The following is a 20,877-nucleotide window of genomic DNA, read 5'->3' as shown; positions in this document are numbered from 1 at the left end:
GTAAGAGAGAGCAAAACATTTGGGGAGTGCAGTTTATTATCTGTCTCCCATACAGGGACTGGTGGTGTATCCCTCACATCTGGTCATCAAGGAGTACCCCATGGTCAAGTCCTTGCACACCGATCCGTTCTGATGGAAGCAGTTGGAGGGTGTGGAGGATGTGGTGAGAATGACTGTCCTTATCGCCCATCCGTTATATCCTTCAGTATCTTCTTTTCTTCACCTGCACTGTGTTTTTTCCTCTTGCATCCTTCAGTAATATTGTTTTCTTCATGCCTCCTGTGTTCTTTTTGCTTCTGTTTTATCCTTCATTATACCTTTCTGTTATATCCTTCAGTGATATCCTTTTTCTCCTCCTGCAGTGTATTCTTTTTTCCTCTTATCATATCATGTATCCTTCAATGATATCTTTTCTTCATCTTTGCTGTATTCTTTTTCCTCACTACCTTATCCTTCATTATCCATTTCTTCATTCATCCTGTATTCCTCTTTCTTCTTTCTTTAATGCACACTTTCCTCCACACACACAATTTAAACCTTTCTATCATGCATAGTTACCCTCACCCCCTCCTTGCTCCACGCACAACACACACACACGCACGCACGCATGCACGCACGCACGCACCGCACGCACGCACGCACGCACGCACGCACACACACAAATGATGTTATGGTGATGTGACACAGTTGGAGGATGGAGTGCTGAGTCTGTTGCTGCAGTCAGTAGACATGCTGGCTGCTGGCTGACGGAGTGTACTGTGGTCCCGTTGATTTCACTCTCAGCAATGACTCCAAGAAGACCATAGCAGAGTACCAGGTGTGTATTGTGAAGAGGTGAATTGAATGGCTGTATTTTTCATTCTTTCTTCTGTTGGTAAAAGAATGTCAAAAGCAAGCTCGTTCTTCGCTTTCTTGTCTTCCTGTAGTCATTTTTATTGCTTTTATATTCTTTCCACTAATTCTTCTCTCTTCCTCTACTTCCTACAGTCACTTTCATTTAAGTTTTCTCTTCATTTCACTAATTCTTTTCACTCTCTATTTCTTATAGCCACTTCCATTACTCTTTCTTATTCTCCTCTCTCTCCTCCATGTCTCACAGCCATTTTCATCGTCCTTTTCTAGTTCACTAATTCTTCTCACTTCCTCTGCTTCAAGATAACTGGACCACAGGAGCATGTTGTCACAGCTCTAGGGAAACTGTGCACATCCCTCAGCAGTATCATAGCTATCCCAGTAGTGACAGAATATTTGGACACTCACTACAATGCAAGGAAAGTTTACGTCAAGGACCAGATCTTGTGCTGCTCTTGGAGAAACATTGTGCATCTCTTGAACGAGAGTGAGACTGGGGACCCTCTTCTAGATAATCGGAATGGTTCTGAAGTTAGCCTTGTAGACGTCTTCTGTCCCTAAGGATCCTCCAGTCCTTGCATCTCCCCTTTGGCACCATATCTTGTGCTGCTCTCAGAAAAACGTGCTTCTCTGGAATGAAACTGAGAGTGAAGATAGTGTTTCAGGTGCTGGGAATAGTACTGAACTTAGTCTCATTTCTGGTGTCCCTGTGCATCTCTCAGTCCTTATATTAATGTGATGTCTTGCTAACTCTCATGCTGTCTCACTCAGTTTGGTACAATTGTTTACTGCAAGTTTAGAGTTTAGTTTTCAATGTAAGGTCACTGATAGTAAAAGGAGTGGTTGAATGCTTCTCTTTCTCATCTTGTCTTCCTTTTCCTTGTCTTCTTCCTCATTTACTTGCATTTCTCTCATTCTCTACCTCCTGGTCTTTTCCTTCATCTCTCTCTCTCTCTCTCTCTCTCTCTCTCTCTCTCTCTCTCTCTCTCTCTCTCTCTCTCTCTCTCTCTCTCTCTCTCTCTCTCTCTCTCTCTCTCTCTCTCTCCAGGATGGAGCAGTTTTCGTGGTGAGACACACAGGGAACCTTAACTCTCATGCCTTGGGTCTTATGGGAACTGTTTTCAAAGAGGAAGAGTCTGGTTTGTGGTAAGACACACTGGGAACCTTAACTTTTATCCACATATTGTGAAATGACTGAGGTGTTATGGGAACTGTTTTCAAAGAGTCTGGTTTGTGGTAAGAAGTGCAGGGAACCTTAACTTTTATAACCATATTGTGAAATGCCTGAGGTGTTATGGGAACTGTTTTCAAAGAGTCTGGTTTGTGGTAAGACACACTGGGAGCCTTAACTTTTATCCCCATATTGTGAAATGCCTGAGGTGTTATGGGAATTGTTTTCAAAGAGGACTCTGGTTTGTGGTAAGAAGTGCGGGGAACCTTAACTTTTATTCCCATATTGTGGAATGCCTGAGGTGTTATGGGAGCTGTTTTAAAAGAGGAGTCTGGTTTTTATGATTGCTTGGTTGATGATGCAGAATACTATTAACTATTTCCTCAATCATGAAAAAAATGTCCTTGGAAAATCCCATCAACTTTCATAAGGACTGTTTTCATAATGAGTCATGTTCTCATAGGTGTTTCTTTCTTCTGGTGATGCAGAATACTTGTTAAACCAGAAACATGAAGTACCCTTGAAAATTCCAGTATTTCTAAACGTCACTGAGATGGTTAGTCCAGTGACTGTGTTTTGTTGTTTTCTTGTGTATATTTTGTCTCTTTCATTCCACATAGTTCTCTTGTTTCTTCTCAGGATCAAAAGATATTGATTGAGATACTGGGGAGGGATGTGAGTGCATGGCCAAGGTGAGGCCCAGATCTTTACAGAGGTGAGTAGAGAGAGAGGTGTGTGTGTGTGTGTGTGTGTGTGTGTGTGTGTGTGTGTGTGTGTGTGTGTGTGTGTGTGTGTGTGTGTGTGTGTGTGTGTGTGTGTGTGTTTTATGCACAGACAGAAAACATGCATTTTTTGTATCATTCCAACATTTTCCTCTTCTCAACTTTCCTGTTGCCCTTCCAAATATCCAGCTTTTCTTTGATCCTTCAGTGAAAAACCTCCCTTTCCTTAACTCTTTGTTGTATCCCCTCAATATCCAGCCTTTGTTTGTCTCTGCAATAATGGATCTTTTCTGTGTATTTCCTCCAGGATCTATTTACCCAAGAACAACTTGTCAACAATTCCTGTAGATGTCGTCATCAGTGAGGTCAGTGTTAGATACCAATTTGCTGCTCAGGTGTCTGTTGTACCTGCTGGCTGGCATCTCCACTTTGTCTCTCCTGGTAACCAAGTCTGTATGTGTATGTGTATCTATTAATTTATTTCTGTGTGTATTGTGTCTGTCTATCTGTGTGAATGTGGGGAGTTTGGGGTGAATCTCGCTTGATACCTGATGGGGATGGATTGCTGTGTGCCTCTCAGTGCAGCAGCCTGTCAGTCCAGATGGCATTTGACAGCTGTTTTCTCACTCCACATATTTACACAAAGGTGCTGACAGATTAGCAGCAGGAGTGGGAACTGCAGTGGCTGTAACTAACATGACTTCACTGGTACCAATCCAGACCACCTGGCTTCCAGAGGGACAGGCTTGTGTCACCCTGACCTTACCTCTACCTATACATCTACCACTGCACTACATTTGGAATCTGGTTGAGTACATGTACTCAGACCCAAGCCTGATGTGTGTGTGTGTGTGTGTGTGTGTGTGTGTGTGTGTGTGTGTGTGTGTGTGTGTGTCTTTGTCTATCTCTCTTGAAATCAAGTCATTGTTGTGTCTTGGAGGGAATAAGAGTGTGTTTGTGACTATCTATCTATCTATCTATTTGTTTAAATAAAGTTGTTGGTAGCATCTGAGGGAATGAGAGGAGTGTGAGCTCAGTATGATGTGCAAGGAGTTTATGGATGTTTTAACGTTTTGTAATTTAAGTATTTATTAGTGTGCATATCTTTTTTGCATGCAAGATTGTAATACCTTACTTTATCATTTTGTCTGCATCTAACATACAGTCTCTCTCTCTCTCTCTCTCTCTCTCTCTCTCTCTCTCTCTCTCTCTCTCTCTCTCTCTCTCTCTCTCTCTCTCTCTCTCTCTTCACCAATTCTCCTTACAGGCTTGGTGGTGTATCCTGAACATTTGAAGATCCAGGAGAACTCTGTCACCAAGAACCTGCAAATGAATGTCATTGGGTGGCTGATGGCAGCTCCTCAAGTGAACCCAGAGGTGAGGGAGGCTGTCACTGGAGGGAGCAGGGAAGTAGGGGTTAGAGTGAAGATGTTTAGAAAAGAGGGATGCAGCACTGTGGTTGTGAAGAGTAGCCATCATTTTTATTTTAAGGGTGTTAAGTTATTTGGCTTGTAGTGCAGTGGTCAATGAGACTATCCCTTTCCAATGGGGACCCAAAATAAGAATAAAGACCGACTTCATATTCTGAGTGTTAATGGAAGTAAGAATAATAATCAGAAATAGCAACCATTATCACTATCCTCAGTTTCTTCATGTCAAGCTTGATAAAGTTAGATTTAAAAAAGAAATAGGAAGGAACTGGTTCTCAGATTGAGTGATAGATGAATGAAATAGACTCAGTAGTTAGGTTAGTGCTGAGTCATTAGGGAGCTTTAAAAGATTAGACAAATTTATGCATGAGGATGATAGTGAAAATAGGTAAGCACATTTCCTGCAGGGATTGTCATGTGTAGACCAGACGGCTTCTTGCAGTTTCCCTTGTATTCTTACAATTATTATACCACTGATATGATGCCACAACACAATGGTAATGGTGGTGATGGTGTGTTCCCGAGTGATGCAGGTGATAATGGGGCCTTGATATGAGTGTCGAAGGCATGGAGGGTCCCATCACCTTTGCTCCTGTGACCTCTGGCTCTTCTAAAAAGGGAGTTGCATCCTTCACGGTATTTTTATGTCTGCTGGTGTGTAGTGGTAAGGATTATCCAAGATTGGAGAAGTGTCTTGGGACCTTCCTCATGAAAAAATTCGTCATAGGGAAAAGAAAATACAGAAGCAGGCAGGGAGTTCCAGAGTTTACTGGTGAAAAGGATGAAAAATTGTTAATAATGGTGAACTCTTGTATTGGAGAGGTGGACCACCACCATCACCACTACTTATTCTCCACAGATCACTGGGCTAATAAAGTACAGTATGATGGGTGCCTTGGAGAAGCTGTGCCTTGAGTTGAAGGCTGCAGTTACCTTCAGAAAAGAGCAAAGCTGCAACAAGTCATCCAAGTACTTTGTCAAGAAGGTTTATGTTGAAGGCAACCTCCTGCACTGCTCTCAGGAGAACAGTGGGACTCATGGATGCCTCCAAGACCCACAGAGGATTGGAAGGCATAAATTCAATCTTGGATAACTATTGACATTTAAAACTGGTGACTCCAATTGTCAGATTGTAGGTGGGAAAGTTTAAAGGGTTGATTGATGGGAACATTGTTGATCTTAATTTTTTTTTGGTAAAGTACTGTAAATCACATGCATGTGAAGTTTCAAATGGATGAAATAGCATGAATCGTATTGTAGTTGAATTGTTCTTTGTAGCTGGAAAAAAAATTAGGGTTGATTAATGGGGAAACTATTGTTCAAAATCCTTTTATTGTAAACTAGATCATGTACATAGTTGTGAATTTTTTTTGGGAATGAAATAGCATGAATGATATTGTAGTTGTTTGTGTTGTACTATGGGTAAACCACTGGAAAAAATGTAGTAGTTGTGAACAAAATTGGATTAACTAAACATCCCTGAGGTTGTAGTTGCGAAATTTTGGTGTAAATTAATGTAAACAATGAAATAGTTACTTAATCATTAAAGTTTTAATCTTATATTAGGAGTCATTGGAAATTAGCTAAAATAAACACCCTTATATCATCTTAACCCTATAATGACTAACCAACTTTCCTCTCAAATCATAGCATAGTTTTAACACAAGTAAGCAGTGCACAGCTTTGCCAAATGTTGTCATAAATCTGTGTTGGAAATATAGTCTTCATCAAGCATTATTGTTGTGTGAGTTATCATTGCTGTCATGTGTTGTTTTAAGGAGACACTGATTTTGCAGTTTTTTTTTTTTTTTTTTTTTTTTTCCTACACCTATTCAAAAGTTTAAAAATCTTTCAGTTTTCTGTGCATGTGTTCTAGTGTCCTCTGCATTCTTTCTTGTCATTCTTTCATACTCAGAGCTAAATGCATTGAACTAACATTCCCATTTCTATTATTCAGCAACTCATGAAATTAACACCAGAGTAGTTTGGTGTTATGGAAACTCTGAGAGAGAGAGAGAGAGAGAGAGAGAGAGAGAAAGAGAGAGTCCTTTTTTCCTCTTCTCTCTCATGTCATGGCCCAGGACAGGGTGATGTCCTTGGAACATCATCATTTGCATTCCCTAATCACAGACAGATGTGCCTCCTCACTCCTCCATGTTGGAGAAAATAATTGCGTTAATGAACATGTCTTGCACTTTATCATTACTTTTTATTATTATTATTATTATTATTATTATTATAATTATTACTACATTTACAGTAGTCCCTCACTGTTAGCAGTTCAATTAGTGTAGCCAAACCAATGTCAAAAGTGAAATTTGCCAAACGTGAATAGTACTATAAATGGGGTTCACCCTTTTGACTTGCATTTGAAAGCAAAGACATTATACATGAAACATTAACAGCAATATAGAATACAATAGATAATAGATGACAGATGTTATTTACCTTTAATTATTTATAGTTAAGCCTGGTGAGAGGAGCGAGTGTGGTAATTGTGTAGGTGCACTATTAATATTTGGCACCCAAACCAGTGTCATCCATATCCAAGTGTCCATGCCCTCCACCACTTGTAGAGGCTGCACTCCTGGGGACAAACACCAAAGATGTGGTTAATTGCTGCAAAAAAACAGTAAGATGGCTGTTGGGAGGTTCACAAAAATCAAACAATGCACATGGACGACAAACTGGATCAACACCATTCTGTTACGTCAGTAAGTGGTGCACCAAAAGTGGATCTGATGTGCCAGTTTGGGTGTTGGTACCAGTTCAAACCTATTGCCAAACTGAAACAAGAGGGACCACTGTATATCTCCATCAATCAATCTATCTATATATATATATATATATATATATATATATATATATATATATATATATATATATATATATATATATATATATATATTATAAAGCTTTTCAGTAATAAACATTTAGTGTGCAAAAATTTTTAGTACATCTAAACTATAGTAACTTGTGTCTTCCTTACAAGTGGTGTCATCCACCATTCTTTCTCTCCCCTCTTAAAAAGTGGGAAAAGGAAGACTGCTGGACCACACCACAAGTTTTAACAACAAAAAAAGGTTCATACAAACTTTACTCTGCTGCATGGACTGTATCAGCTTGTATTCAGGCAGGTCAAGTTGGGCGATACAAGTGTGTGCTGGAAGGAAGCTGTCATCTGCTGGCTTTTGGATTATCAACTTGGAAGCCTGGGTGTGTGTGTGTGTGTGTGTGTCTAAGAGAATCAGTTTGAGTGAGTAGTGGGAGGGAGTTTTTAAGTATGTGAGAGTAAAAGAAGGGGTTTTGTAGAGAGAGAGAGAGAGAGAGAGAGAAGAGAGAGAGAGAGAGAGAGAGAGAGGAGAGAGAGAGGAGAGAGAGAGAGAGAGAAGAGAGGAGAGGAGGAGACGAGAGAGAGAGAGAGAATTTTGTGTGTGTAGGAGAGAGAATACAAGAAATTATTTCTATTAAGAGAGAATTTTGCGTATGTATAGGAGAGAGAATACAAGAAATTATTTTTATTAAATTTATTACTATTATTCTAAATTTATTCATATTTCAGAGGAATGACTGACAGAAGAGACAAAGAAAAGAGGAGGAAGAATATAAGAAAGGAAGGAAGGAAGAGAAGAGGGGGACATGAGAAGGATGAAATAAAGGAGAGAGAGAGAGAGAGAGAATGTTACTGATTGTGAGAATTAATTATCATTATTATTATTATGTTCAAAATGTATTATTTATATTTGCATTGTTTTTTTCCAGAAGTGATAGAAAGAAGGAAGAGGAGAAGATAGATGATAATAAGGAGGGAAGAAAGAGAAAGAGAGAGAGAGAGAAGACAACAAAGAAGGAAGAGGACATGAGAGAAGAATGAGGTTAATAGAAGAGGAAGAAAAAAAGAAGAAATGAGAGAAAGATAGAAAAGATAAAAGAAAAATAAATCCTCCCCCCAGCCCCCCTTTCTCTCTCTCTCTCTCTCTCTCTCTCTCTCTCTCTCTCTCTCTCTCTCTCTCTCTCTCTCTCTCTCTCTCTCCCACAATCCACAGACCCACAGTATGTCTCCCACAGTATGTTGACAAACCCAGTCACTCCCCACAGCCTCTCACAAATATACCTCTCTCTCTCTCTCTCTCTCTCTCTCTCCTCTCCTCTCTCTCTCTCTCTCTCTCTCTCTCTCTCTCTCTCTCTCCATGCCTAAGAGAGGAACCTGGTCAGTCCCTGTGAGAAATTTTGCAACATTTTCTGTTCAAGCAAGAGTTCATGAAAGACTTCCCATTCCCAAACAGTACAAATGACTGGATGGTCTGGGAAGTATTCACTCTGGAAATACAGTGAGGGGTTAATGAAAGGAAGAATATTGGAAAATGTGTGTTAATTTAGATTCCTGTGGTGTGTGGATGGAAGGACTGGGTGAATATAGACAGCAGAAGAGGTGAGGAGTGTATGCTAACTAAAGGCAGGAAGTGAAGGACTGGATAAATATTAGACAGAAGAGGTGATAGAAGCAATGGACTAGATATACAGAGATAAGGAAGGGTTGGATAAATATTAGACAAGAGGTGATAGAGGCAAAGAAGGACTAGATATGTAGAGACAAGGAAGGGCTGGATAGAGGAGGTGACAGAGGCAAAGACTGTACACTAATAATGAAAAATAGATGAAATGAATGACAGAGGGAAGATGAAAGAGCGAAGAACAACTAAAATGGATGATAAGCAGGTGGAAATACCTACAAACAAGCCTATCAACACCCAAACACCCCTGACACACACACACACACCCCAGCTCCTCCAGTGTGAAAGATATTCATGTATAAGCAAGCCATTTTAGCCCACAATCCAAACACTTCACCCCTAACCTGACGTACCAGCATGCACACTCACTGCTGTGTTGCTGGTTTTGCTGGACGTGTCATTCCTGATTGCTGTCAGTTCATTTTGGCCTAAAACCTTCATGCTTCATCCTTCACTTCCTGTTGTGAAACTGTTGCAAAGAAGGGAGAGTTTTTGTTGCAACATGAATTCCAAATCAGATTCAGTACTTTTATGAAATCTTTCAAGACGACAACCCTGATATTGAACTTCATCACCACACACACACACACACACACACACACACACACACACACACACACACCAGTTACAATGCTTACTTCAGTGCACACTCTTCACTCCTTTAGAGATGAGCAAATGAGTGAACAGTGAATAAATCTGTTAATAAGCACACTGTGTTTTGGTGCAAAGAATCAGACACTGCCATATTTTCACTGCCGTTCGCCACTCATGTCCAATGAAAGGTTTGTGGTCTGCCTTCACCATAGTCTTCCTGGCACTTACAAATCAGGGCCACAAACTGAGGAGAGCATTAGAGTACTTGGAAGGAAACCACTGGGAAGATCTTGAGATGGTGTGTGGAGGAAGGCATGACAACACTCAACAATAAGGAAGAAATTGTCTACAGCTGCAAGTGTGAGATACTCATGGGCTGTCCAACCCCAGAAGGGAAATTATGGACAAATAATGATGCAATGAAAGGCACACCTGAATGGACTGCTGGCCAGCTGATGTCTCTTGAATGCTCCTCTTCCTCCTCTTGGTTTTACTCCCTGCGTGGTGGCACTGGTGTCATGTCTCCCAGTCGGTCTGTGGAATTTTTTTTTTTTTATGTAGGAAGGACACTGGCCAAGGGCAACAAAAATCCAATAAAAAAAAATGCCCACTGAAATGCCAGTCCCATAAAAGGGTCAAAGCAGTGGTCAAAAATTGATGAATAAGTGTCTTGAAACCTCCCTCTTGAAGGAATTCAAGTCATAGGAAGGTGGAAATACAGAAGCAGGCAGGGAGTTCCAGAGTTTACCAGAGAAAGGGATGAATGACTGAGAATACTGGTTAACTCTTGCATTAGAGAGGTGGACAGAATAGGGGTGAGAGAAAGAAGAAAGTCTTGTGCAGCGAGGCTGCGGAAGGAGGGGAGGCATGCAGTTAGCAAGATCAGAAGAGCAGTTAGCATGAAAATAGCGGTAGAAGACAGCTAGATATGCAACATTGCGGCGGTGAGAGAGAGGCTGAAGACAGTTAGAGGAGAGGAGTTGATGAGACGAAAAACTTTTGATTCCACCCTGTCTAGAAGAGCAGTATGAGTGGAACCCCCCCCAGACATGTGAAGCATATTCCATACATGGACAGATAAGGACCTTGTACAGAGTTAGCAGCTGGGAGGGTGAGAAAAACTGGTGGAGACGTCTCAGAATGCTTAACTTCATAGAACCTATTTTAGCTAGAGATGAGATGTGAAGTTTCTAGTTTAGATTAATAAGAAAAAGAGAGACCAAGGATGTTCAATGTAGAAGTGGGGGACAGATGAGTGTCATTGAAGAAGAGGGGATAGTTGTCTGGAAGGTTGTGTTGAGTTGATAGATGAATGAATTGAGTTTTTGAGGCATTGAACAATACCAAGTTTGCTCTGCCCCAATCAGATATTTTAGAAAGATCAGAAGTCAGGCATTCTGTGGTTTCCCTGCATAAGCTGTTTGCTTCTTGAAGGGTTTGACATCTACGAAAAGACATGGAAAAGTGCAGGGTGGTATCATCAGCATAGGAGTGGATAGGACAAGAAGTTTGGTTTAGGTCATTGATGAATAATAAGAGAGTGGGTAACAGGACAGAACCCTGAGGAACACCACTGTTAATAGATTTAGAAGAACAGTGACCGTCTACCACAGCAGCAATAGAACGGTCAGAAAGGAAACTTGAGATGAAGTTACAGAGAGAGGGATAGAAGCTATAGGAGGGTAGTTTGGAAATCAAAGCTTTGTGTCATACTCTATCAAAAGCTTTTGATATGTCTAAGACAACAGCAAAAATTTCACCAAAATCTCTAAAAGAGGATGACCACGACTCAGTAAGGAAAGCCAGATAACCAGTAGAGTGGCCTTGACAGAATCCATACATAAAAGGTGATGAGATAGAAGGTTGTAAAGTGATAGATGTTTAAGAATCTTTCTGTTGAGGATAGAATCAAAAACTTTTGATAGGCAGGAAATTAAATCAACAAGACATAGTTTGAGGGATTAGAACAGTCACACTTTTTAGGAACAGGCTGAATGTAGGCAAACTTCCAGCAAGAAGGAAAGGTAGATGGTAACAGACAGAGTTGAGTTTGACTAGGCAAGGCACAAGCAAAGAGGCACAGTTTTTGAGAACAATAGGAGGGACCCCATCAGGTCCATAAGCATTCCGATGGTTTAACATCATTGCAAAGAATTTTAATAGGCAGCAGCAGCAGCAGCAGCAGCAGCAGCAGCAGCAGCAGCAGCAGCAACAGCAGCAGCAGCAGGGTGGAGGAGAGAGAGGAACAAGCCCTGAATTGTCCAAGGTAGACTTTTTAGCAAAGGTCTGAGCAAGGAGTTCGGCTTTAGAGACTGATGTGATAGCAGTGGTGCCATCCGGTTGAAATAAAGGAGAGAAAAAGAAGCAAAGAAGAGATGTTTTTGGCTAGTTGCCAGAAGTCATGAGGGTAGTTAGATCTAGAAAGATTTTGACACTTTCTGTTAATGAAGGAGTTTTTGGCTAGTTGGAGAACAGATGTGGCATGACTTTGGGCAGAAATATAAAGCGCATGAGATTCTGGGGATGAAAGGTTCAAATACCTTGTGTAAGCCACCTTTCTACCATGTATAACACAAGAACAGGTCGTGTTAAACCAAGGTTTAGAAGGTTTAGGTCGAGAAGAAAAGTGAGAGATATATGCCTCCATACCAGATACTATCAACTCTGTTATGCGCTCAACACGCAGTCAGATTAGAAAACTGAGCATCACATCTTCAGAGCATGTGTGTGATGACAACTTGCCAGTTTTTGATGCCTTCCATTGCAGTAAGTCAAGCACCAGAGCTTTGGTCTGTGGGCTTTACAATTCATCATTTCTTTTTTTTTCTTTTTCTTTTTTTCAGTGCAAACCTTTCCACCACTTTGTGGACATGACATGACATGACAATTAAAAACTTTCAGATTTTGGAATTTTGGACCGAGAATTCTCAATTGTGCCAACAAAATACAGTATTCACCTGAACCACCTGTCAGTCACAAGGCTCCCAGTGAGGTGTGATTGTTCCTGAGTCATGGAAGTCTCCCAAGGTTTCTTCCACTTGCTCTCCGTGTTACCACCTGCAGGGAAAACGCACACATCAATACTCCTGCTGCTTGATACATGTTTGATTCACAACTTAGTCTAGAATTTAACCATTCACTACAACATTACACAGCATGGAAGGCACAGCTGAAAACATTTATATGCACATTCAAGAAAGGAAACAACTAAAGAAGCAGATTGTGCAATTTCTAGTCAGTATAGTGCATAGACATGGCTGTGAAAGAAAAGAAATGCTTCATGTTGGTCTGGGAGTCAGGAAAGATGTAATAAGTACTAGTAGTTAAAAGAGTTCATCACCAGGTAGGACAAGATGGATAACTAATTTTTTCACACCCTCGTCTCTGGTAAAAGTCACTCACAAAAATGATTGACCCCGGGCAGGTCTTTTTCCACTCAACCTTCCACATCTTCTAATCTTTGGTGGATTAACTTAATAAGTAAAAGTTTCCATATGAAGGGCGGCAGTTCACTCAAAGGAAGGGGATCAAGTAAATCCATTCACACCTTTTTTGCTATGGGCCTTCCCTCCCCTTCATTTCTCTCTCTCTCTCTCTCTCTCTCTCTCTCTCCTCTCTCTCTCCTCTCTCTCTCATCCTCTCTCTCTCTCTCTCTCTCTCTCTCTCTTTAATAGGCTGTTTGGATAACTATTTCACTCTAGAGAGAGAGAGAGAGAGAGAGAGAGAGAGAGAGAGAGAGAGAGAGAGAGAGAAGACGAGAGAGAAGAGACGAGAGAGACGAGAGACGAGAGAGAGAGAGAGAGAGACACACACACACACACACACACACACACCACACACACACACACACACACACACACACACACACACACAAACACACACACACACACACACACACAGAGTTTGGCCAGTGCTGGGAGGGGTCGGTTGACTTGACACGTATTCCCACACCTGGACACCCAGCAACCACCACCACCACTTAGCAGCCTGCAAAGATCCTCAGTGGATGTGAAATCACTCGGTGATATCAAAAGAGAAGATGGTGACCAGCATGAGGCCACATATTTTTGAGGGCTTCATGGATGAGGACCTCAGCGTAGCACACACAGATAAACCAATCTGGAAAATTGAAGCAAGACAATGTAAAAATAGAAGAAATATGCAGCTTAACAGCGATGATAAAGGTGTTGAAGGAAGGAAGAGAAGTGGGTGGTGACAATGTAAAAAAGATATCCAGTGATATATTAGAGATGAAAAGAGAGAGATGGAAAGAAAAAAAAGAAAACAAAGAACTAAGAGAAGAGGTGACAAAAATAGTGAACTTAAACAAGAAGTACTGTGAAGAAATTAAGAAACTCAAGGGAGGAGAATGAAGAGTTACAAAAAACTTTGCAAGAGAAAGGAAGTTAAAAGTTGGAAAGAAGAGGGAGAACAACAACAAGAGGTGGAGATGGAGGAGATAATAAGGCAACAGCAACAGGAACACAATAAGGATATTAAAAAGAAAGGATTAAAATATCAAAGGGAAAAGGTAATCTTGTGAGAGACACAGTACAGAGAAAGATGTGTGTGGTAGTATTTAGGATTAAGGAGAAGGACCTACCCATGAAAATAGCTTGTGAGAAATAAGTGAAAAAGGGGTAAGGAAATTATAGAAGTGGTGGAGGAAGGAGAGGGAATAATTGAACACACTGAAAAGGTTTACAGGATTGGAAAGTATGAAGAAAGCAGAACAAGACCAAGGAAAATAAGATTCATGTCACAAACACCAGCAGAACATGTCTTGCAAGGAACAGGAAAATTGGCAAATGACGGAATGAAGGAAATATAGATAAAAAAAAGACATGAATGAAGAAGAAAGTGAAGAACTGAGAGTAGAGGCTCAGTCAAAAAAACGGGAAGAACACAAGAACAAGCAAAAAGATTCACCTGGAAAGTCATGGACATGAAAATGAGGAAATGGTGACACAAAGATGCCACACAAGATCACCAAGCAGAAGTTTATAGATTATGCTATACTAACATAGGTGGTTCGGTGTCCAGCCTATTGGAACTTACAGACTACTTAAAGAACAATAAACAAGATGTGGTATGTTTAACAGAAACCAAACTAAAAAGGAAATAAAGTTGGATGAGAGAGAAGAGAGAGAGAGAGAGAGAGAGAGAGAGAGGAGAGAGAGAGAGAGAGAGAGAGAGAGAGAGAGAGAGAGAGAGAGAGAGAGAGAGAGAGAGAGAGAGTGTGAAGAGACACACTAAGGGGAACAAGGAAAGCAAGAAAATAAGTGACAGGCGCTGGAAAAAAAAAATGGAGATAAACAATGAATTACAGACATGGAGGAGGAGTAGGAGGAGAGGAAACAGGAGAGCGACTACGATAAAAAAATAAATAAATAAATAAATAAATACATAAAAAAAATGAAAGGGGAAGAGGGAAGAAGAAAGAAGATAATGAGAGGGGGGAAGGAGGGAGAAAAGGAGGGAGGGTAGGGAGATAAAAAGGGAGGAAGGGAAGGGGGAAGGAAGGTTGGGTCCAGGCCGATCGTTGCACAAGACAAAGGGGAAGGAAGGTTGGGTCCAGGCTGATCGTTGCACAAGACAAAGGGGAAGGAAGGTTGGGTCCAGGCCGATCGTTGCACAAGACAAAGGGGAAGGAAGGTTGGGTCCAGGCTGATCGTTGCACAAGACAAAGGGGAAGGAAGGTTGGGTCCAGGCTGATCGTTGCACAAGACAAAGGGGAAGGAAGGTTGGGTCCAGGCTGATCGTTGCACAAGACAAAGGGGAAGGAAGGTTGGGTCCAGGCTGATCGTTGCACAAGACAAAGGGGAAGGAAGGTTGGGTCCAGGCCGATCGTTGCACAAGACAAAGGGGAAGGAAGGTTGGGTCCAGGCTGATCGTTGCACAAGACAAAGGGGAAGGAAGGTTGGGTCCAGGCTGATCGTTGCACAAGACAAAGGGGAAGGAAGGTTGGGTCCAGGCTGATCGTTGCACAAGACAAAGGGGAAGGAAGGTTGGGTCCAGGCTGATCGTTTGCACAAGACAAAGGGGAAGGAAGGTTGGGTCCAGGCTGATCGTTGCACAAGACAAAGGGGAAGGAAGGTTGGGTCCAGGCCGATCGTTGCACAAGACAAAGGGGAAGGAAGGTTGGGTCCAGGCTGATCGTTGCACAAGACAAAGGGGAAGGAAGGTTGGGTCCAGGCTGATCGTTGCACAAGACAAAGGGGAAGGAAGGTTGGGTCCAGGCTGATCGTTGCACAAGACAAAGGGGAAGGAAGGTTGGGTCCAGGCTGATCGTTGCACAAGACAAAGGGGAAGGAAGGTTGGGTCCAGGCCGATCGTTGCACAAGACAAAGGGGAAGGAAGGTTGGGTCCAGGCTGATCGTTGCACAAGACAAAGGGGAAGGAAGGTTGGGTCCAGGCTGATCGTTGCACAAGACAAAGGGGAAGGAAGGTTGGGTCCAGGCTGATCGTTTGCACAAGACAAAGGGGAAGGAAGGTTGGGTCCAGGCTGATCGTTGCACAAGACAAAGGGGAAGGAAGGTTGGGTCCAGGCTGATCGTTGCACAAGACAAAGGGGAAGGAAGGTTGGTCCAGGCCGATCGTTGCACAAGACAAAGGGGAAGGAAGGTTGGGTCCAGGCTGATCGTTGCACAAGACAAAGGGGAAGGAAGGTTGGGTCCAGGCTGATCGTTGCACAAGACAAAGGGGAAGGAAGGTTGGGTCCAGGCTGATCGTTGCACAAGACAAAGGGGAAGGAAGGTTGGGTCCAGGCTGATCGTTGCACAAGACAAAGGGAAGGAAGGTTGGGTCCAGGCCGATCGTTGCACAAGACAAAGGGGAAGGAAGGTTGGGTCCAGGCTGATCGTTGCACAAGACAAAGGGGAAGGAAGGTTGGGTCCAGGCTGATCGTTGCACAAGACAAAGGGGAAGGGAAGGTTGGGTCCAGGCTGATCGTTGCACAAGACAAAGGGGAAGGAAGGTTGGGTCCAGGCTGATCGTTGCACAAGACAAAGGGGAAGGAAGGTTGGGTCCCAGGCTGATCGTTGCACAAGACAAAGGGGAAGGAAGGTTGGGTCCAGGCCGATCGTTGCACAAGACAAAGGGGAAGGAAGGTTGGGTCCAGGCTGATCGTTGCACAAGACAAAGGGGAAGGAAGGTTGGGTCCAGGCTGATCGTTGCACATGACAAAGGGGAAGGAAGGTTGGGTCCAGGCTGATCGTTGCACAAGACAATTTATGTTCTCGGCGTAAACAATCATAAATTTTTCTGTACCATCACATTAGAGGATGCACAGTGTGAGGAGGAGGAGGAGGAGGAGGAGGAGGAGGAGGAGGAGGAGGAGGAGGAGAAGGATGGTGGGTGTGGTAGAAGAAAAAAAAAATTGTAGAGAAGAGGAGCAAAACAGAGAGAGAGCTGTGGCAGAACTGCATGGAAAAGAATGAGTGGTAAACAAATGAGGAGTAAGATGAATAACACGAAAAAATATGAGGTAAAAGAAAAAAGATTAAATGCAAAACGCTAAACAGAACAAGGTAATGGATGACAAATGAAACAATGAATTAGTTTGCTTATGAAAATATGAAAAGAACAGTCTCTCTCTCTCTCTCTCTCTCTCTCTCTCTCTCTCTCTCTCTCTCTCTCTCTCTCTCTCTCCAACTACATTTTTCGTCACTGTGGCAGTATATTAATACCTAGTTTAAGGGTGAGAAAGGGGAGAGGGAGAGGGAAAAACGGGATGGTGGGAAATAAACAGGATGAGAGAAGGGAAAATGAGAGGAAAAGGATGGCGGGGAAGAAGGTAGAGGTGGAGTAGAGGGAGGAGTGAGGAGAGAAATGAGGGGTCGGGGATGGGGCAGTGGGAGGAGAGAGAGGAAGAAGGATGAGAGGGAGAAGGAGGGATAGCAGGGGGAAAGGGAGGGGAAGGATGGGAGGGAGAGAGTAACAGGAGCAGTGTGAGGGAGGGGAAAGATGACGGAGTAATGGAGGTCCTTTGTTCTTATGAGGCGAATGATGTGTTCATGGGTACGTCTAGCAATGATGTGACGACGCGGACCGGGCTGGGAACGCTGCATTGGAGGGTCGGTGGGAGTAACAAGAATGACAATAGAGGAATGTGCATTAGTTGGGAAAAAAAAAAAAAAAAAATCACCCCTGAGCTAATGTACCGTATGTGGCCTTTGAATGCTGTTCTGATGAGAGAGCAAAGCGCTTCAAAACACGAGGTTATGAGTCATCACCAGATGAACATTTTCCCTGTCCACGCACAATCAGCAAGGAACAATCATCCACCTCTATTTAACCCGCCATTATTACCTAACAACCCCAACAGATACTGTTTCATTTCCACCAGTTTTCAGACCTCACCTGCAGCGGCCGCGTCACGGTACCTACCTACGTGTCGCTTTCCTGCCACACCGACGCCGCCCCGTGACACTGACGCCAATATTCACAACACAACGAATACTTGCCGCTGCGTGACAGTCTCCGAGCAGAGGGAGGGAGGGAGGGAGAGGCATCAACTCCCCCTAGTGATGGGGTGAGAGGTAGTAAGATGGTTCTTGGTAGTTCGCTCGTCTTAAAACACGCAATGAATCAATCGTTATTATTATTTAAATGTTTGTCTTTTTATCCCAACACTGATTTGTCATTTAGTGCAACATGAAGTCGCTATTTAATATCAACCGATACAATTCGAAAATAAAGCTCGTGAAATGTGGACACAGAGAGAGTAAAAAACACGTCATTATGCTGAGGTCGTCGACTGGCGGGGCGGTGCCTCTATTTGCCCGCCTCTGTCTGGGGAGCTCTTGGAAATGTTGACAATGCAGTGCAACAGTTTAGGGTTATTATTCATTTGATGGATAATTAGTTTAATGCTTTAAAGTTACAACTTCCGACATCTCACAATGATTTCCTGGAACACAATCCTGAATATTGCCACAGGTATGAACACTAAATGCAGAAAATAATTACTTGTCTTGTTGGACTTGCGTAGCATAGTAAAGTATAAACAAAAGTGGGATATTCAAGTGCCATGATAAACTCCAGTAAAGTGAGCTGGTTCTTGATACTAAGTTAAATATAGGACCACTGCAGAAAAAAAAAAATCTAATTTTCAGAAAGAAAACTTGCAAAATTACATCAGAAACAACCCAACGACAGAGAAGGCCGCCCTACAATGCCTGTATATACCACCATACTGTGCCGTGCCCCCCCCCCTCTTGCATTAGAAACACGAGCTCACACAACACATTACCATACCAACAAACAGTAATACCCTCCCCCACAAACACTAGTTACTGTAGAGGCAATTTTCTCTTCCTTGACATGGTAGCTGGCCCCCCCTCCTTCTCTCTCTCTCTCTCTCTCTCTCTCTCTCTCTCTCTCTCTCTCTCTCTCTCTCTCTCTCTCATATTGTAGATACCGTAAGTTATGTAATTAAATCAATCTGACTAGTACACAAGTGTCTTGCTCTTTGAGATTCACTTGCAATATTGAATTATTGTCAGCATACGTACTACAGCTGGAAGTAAACTTCGATATGATTTACCAGTAAGTTAGCGTGACGAATTTCCTGGACGTGGGGTGACCACACAAAGGCGCTGAGGTTACACAGGAAGAGGGATCACTCTCAACATCACTGGGTGTTTGTCCCTCAAGATATGCGCATATATTTGGAGTACCAAGTCTACCGGGAGTGCGTTGCCAACGAAACAAGGAAGCCTTAAGTCCAATGCCGACCAGAACATTACCAGGCAAAACAACCGCTATATGAGCAAGTTCTGTATATGCCGACAATGATATTCCAGCTTATTCTTTCTCAATATTGTCTAGAAACTCAGCGCTCTGATATCAGTAAACCTCTGCAGATGTTGGCAGCCCTGCGGGACCCCCACAACACAGCGCCTTACCACTCGCTGATTGGCTAAACCTTGGCCGCTCACATCTTGCGCCTCGCTGCCTGACGCAAGCCTCGCCGCTCGCCCGCTCAACACCACAGGAAGAAATGCATAGAATCTGTGCGAGGTGTCAGGAAGGGATTTGTGAACCCTTTGGTGGCAATGCACATTGTTCCTGCGTGTTCCTCTCCCCCAGCAGTGATAAAGATGAAGCATTATAAGCCTTTACCTCCCAAGTGCCGCCGTGCAGGAAGCTGGTGAAAAACGGCTTGCCAGCCACCGCCGCCTTCACCATAACAAACTTATTCCACGGTGTGTTTGCGCCACCGAGAGGAATTTAAAGTCCCTCTTGCGCGCTTACAAATGATATTCGATTTTCACGTGTTTGGAATGGAGTCTGCGAGGGATATTAATACGAGGGGGCATTTGATAGGGAAATGATAAATAATGGTGTTGAAATGTTTACATTAAAATACATAACGAGGCAGAAAAAAAGTAGATATTGAGTACACACACACACACACACACACACACACACACGTAAAGCCTGAACAACAAAAAAAAAAATAATAATAAAATAATAATAATCACGTGGAAATAAACAAATTAAGGAAACTTTACACAACCTGCAGTAAAGAGACACGAGTAAAGAAGAGAAAAAGAAAAAAAAGAAAAAGACTAAAAAAGAGTGACCTCCAATTACACGCCCGTCAGGACCAACCACCAACCACCACAAGGGTCTCAAGGAGGAGAATGCACATAGAGAGAGAGAGAGAGAGAGAGAGAGAGAGAGAGAGAGAGAGAGAGAGAGAGAGAGAGAGAGAGAGAGAGAGAGAAACACGGAAGCTATGTGGAAAAGGAAACACAAATTTTGAAAATTTTGAAAACATTTCATCATCTCAATGCACTTTCTCTCTCTCTCTCTCTCTCTCTCTCTCTCTCTCTCTCTCTCTCTCTCTCTCTCTCTCTCTCTCTCTCTCTTCTGCCTCTTCTGTAATCTTTTATTCTCCCGCTAACGAAAAATAAGGATGCTGCTTCATCCCGACCAACAACAAAACACACGAGGAAAGAAATGGTGGATGAGCGCCTTCCTGGATGACATATTCGTCTCCCATGGGATGAGCTCAAAGCCATAACTGCCTGGGAGGTGCCTGGGAGATGAGAGATGCTGCCAAAGATGATAGGATGGTGGAAGTGGCTTAGAGGAGAGATGCAGGGAAATGATGCAGTGGTAGAAGAAATGATAGGATGCAGAAAGAGAAGATAGATGCTGAGAGATGACAGAAAACGAGGAAATACGAGGATAGATTAAGAAAGAAGGGTTGCCTGGTACTATTGCACGAGATGAAAGGATGATGGCGGGAAGGGAAAGACGAGGCATCGAAAAAAGACTAAATCATGGAAGGGAGACATGATGAAAGTGCACCAGAAAAGGAGTAACGAATGCTGGGGAACACACAAACACACACACACACACACACACACACACACACACACACACACACACACACACACACACACACACAGATAATGATACTGAAAGAGATGAAAAGTATGATGCAAGAAAGATGATACTAAGGAAGACATGACTGTGCAGGAAAGAAATAAAATGCTCCAAAAAAGAAAAATAATGGGTGTTGAGAGAGAAAAAAAAAGGCGAAGATAAAGAAAAATAATGGTGGTGTGAAAGTATACTTA

At 42.6% G+C, this 20,877-nt stretch overlaps 2 protein-coding genes across 28 annotated transcripts in view; one reads left to right on the top strand and one right to left on the bottom strand.

Moving 5' to 3' along the window:
- The first annotated feature begins 55 nt into the window (after window positions 1-55).
- Window positions 56-8,092, top strand: LOC135097248 (uncharacterized). Of its 7 annotated transcripts, XR_010265500.1 has the most exons (8): window positions 56-163; window positions 688-817; window positions 2,663-2,738; window positions 3,053-3,204; window positions 4,013-4,122; window positions 5,035-5,287; window positions 7,207-7,391; window positions 7,938-8,092. XR_010265500.1 is itself a non-coding variant. In XM_063999047.1 (7 exons), exons 3-6 carry the CDS (start codon window positions 2,707-2,709, stop codon window positions 5,266-5,268), a joined length of 528 nt encoding a protein of 175 aa, XP_063855117.1. In that variant the 5' UTR covers window positions 56-163; window positions 688-817; window positions 2,663-2,706; the 3' UTR covers window positions 5,269-5,287; window positions 7,938-8,092. The 7 variants fall into 7 exon arrangements, 6 of the variants coding, with proteins under 6 accessions (XP_063855117.1, XP_063855118.1, XP_063855119.1 ...); XM_063999047.1 differs by lacking the exon at window positions 7,207-7,391; XM_063999048.1 differs by lacking the exons at window positions 7,207-7,391; window positions 7,938-8,092 and adding an exon at window positions 7,738-7,931.
- LOC135097250 (uncharacterized) overlaps window positions 5,489-20,877 on the bottom strand; it is a 76,189-nt gene continuing 60,800 nt past the window's right edge. For 2 of the 21 annotated variants that reach the window (XR_010265519.1, XR_010265502.1), the window contains exons 3-6: window positions 12,241-12,340; window positions 9,716-9,817; window positions 7,271-7,413; window positions 6,370-6,762 (exon numbers count right to left, since the gene is read on the bottom strand). Coding sequence is in view for 2 of the 21 variants with exons in the window: in XM_063999053.1 (XP_063855123.1) it covers window positions 6,687-6,762; window positions 9,716-9,817; window positions 12,241-12,340 (278 nt within the window). In the remaining 19 variants the exon portion in view is untranslated. Of the gene's footprint in view, window positions 6,326-6,369; window positions 6,962-7,266; window positions 7,414-9,038; window positions 9,159-9,327; window positions 9,528-9,715; window positions 9,818-12,240; window positions 12,891-13,390; window positions 13,403-18,830; window positions 19,481-20,877 lie in introns of those variants that run through there. The other 19 variants (XM_063999053.1, XM_063999051.1, XR_010265518.1 and 16 more) reach the window with 18 other exon arrangements.

This window comes from Scylla paramamosain, unplaced genomic scaffold (assembly GCF_035594125.1).
Source record: "Scylla paramamosain isolate STU-SP2022 unplaced genomic scaffold, ASM3559412v1 Contig15, whole genome shotgun sequence".
In the NCBI taxonomy this organism is placed as follows: Eukaryota; Metazoa; Arthropoda; class Malacostraca; order Decapoda; family Portunidae; genus Scylla; species Scylla paramamosain.
The sequence above is the reverse complement of the archived record's forward strand: the minus strand, read 5'-3'. Positions and strand labels throughout refer to the sequence as shown.

Coding starts and splice junctions, on each gene's coding strand:
- LOC135097248 (XM_063999047.1), top strand. CDS start 2,707: ATGGCCAAGGTGAGGCCCAGATCTTTACAGAG. Junction 2,739..3,052: donor AGGCCCAGATCTTTACAGAG/GTGAGTAGAGAG, acceptor TATTTCCTCCAG/GATCTATTTACCCAAGAACA. Junction 3,205..4,012: donor TGGTAACCAAGTCTGTATGT/GTATGTGTATCT, acceptor TTCTCCTTACAG/GCTTGGTGGTGTATCCTGAA.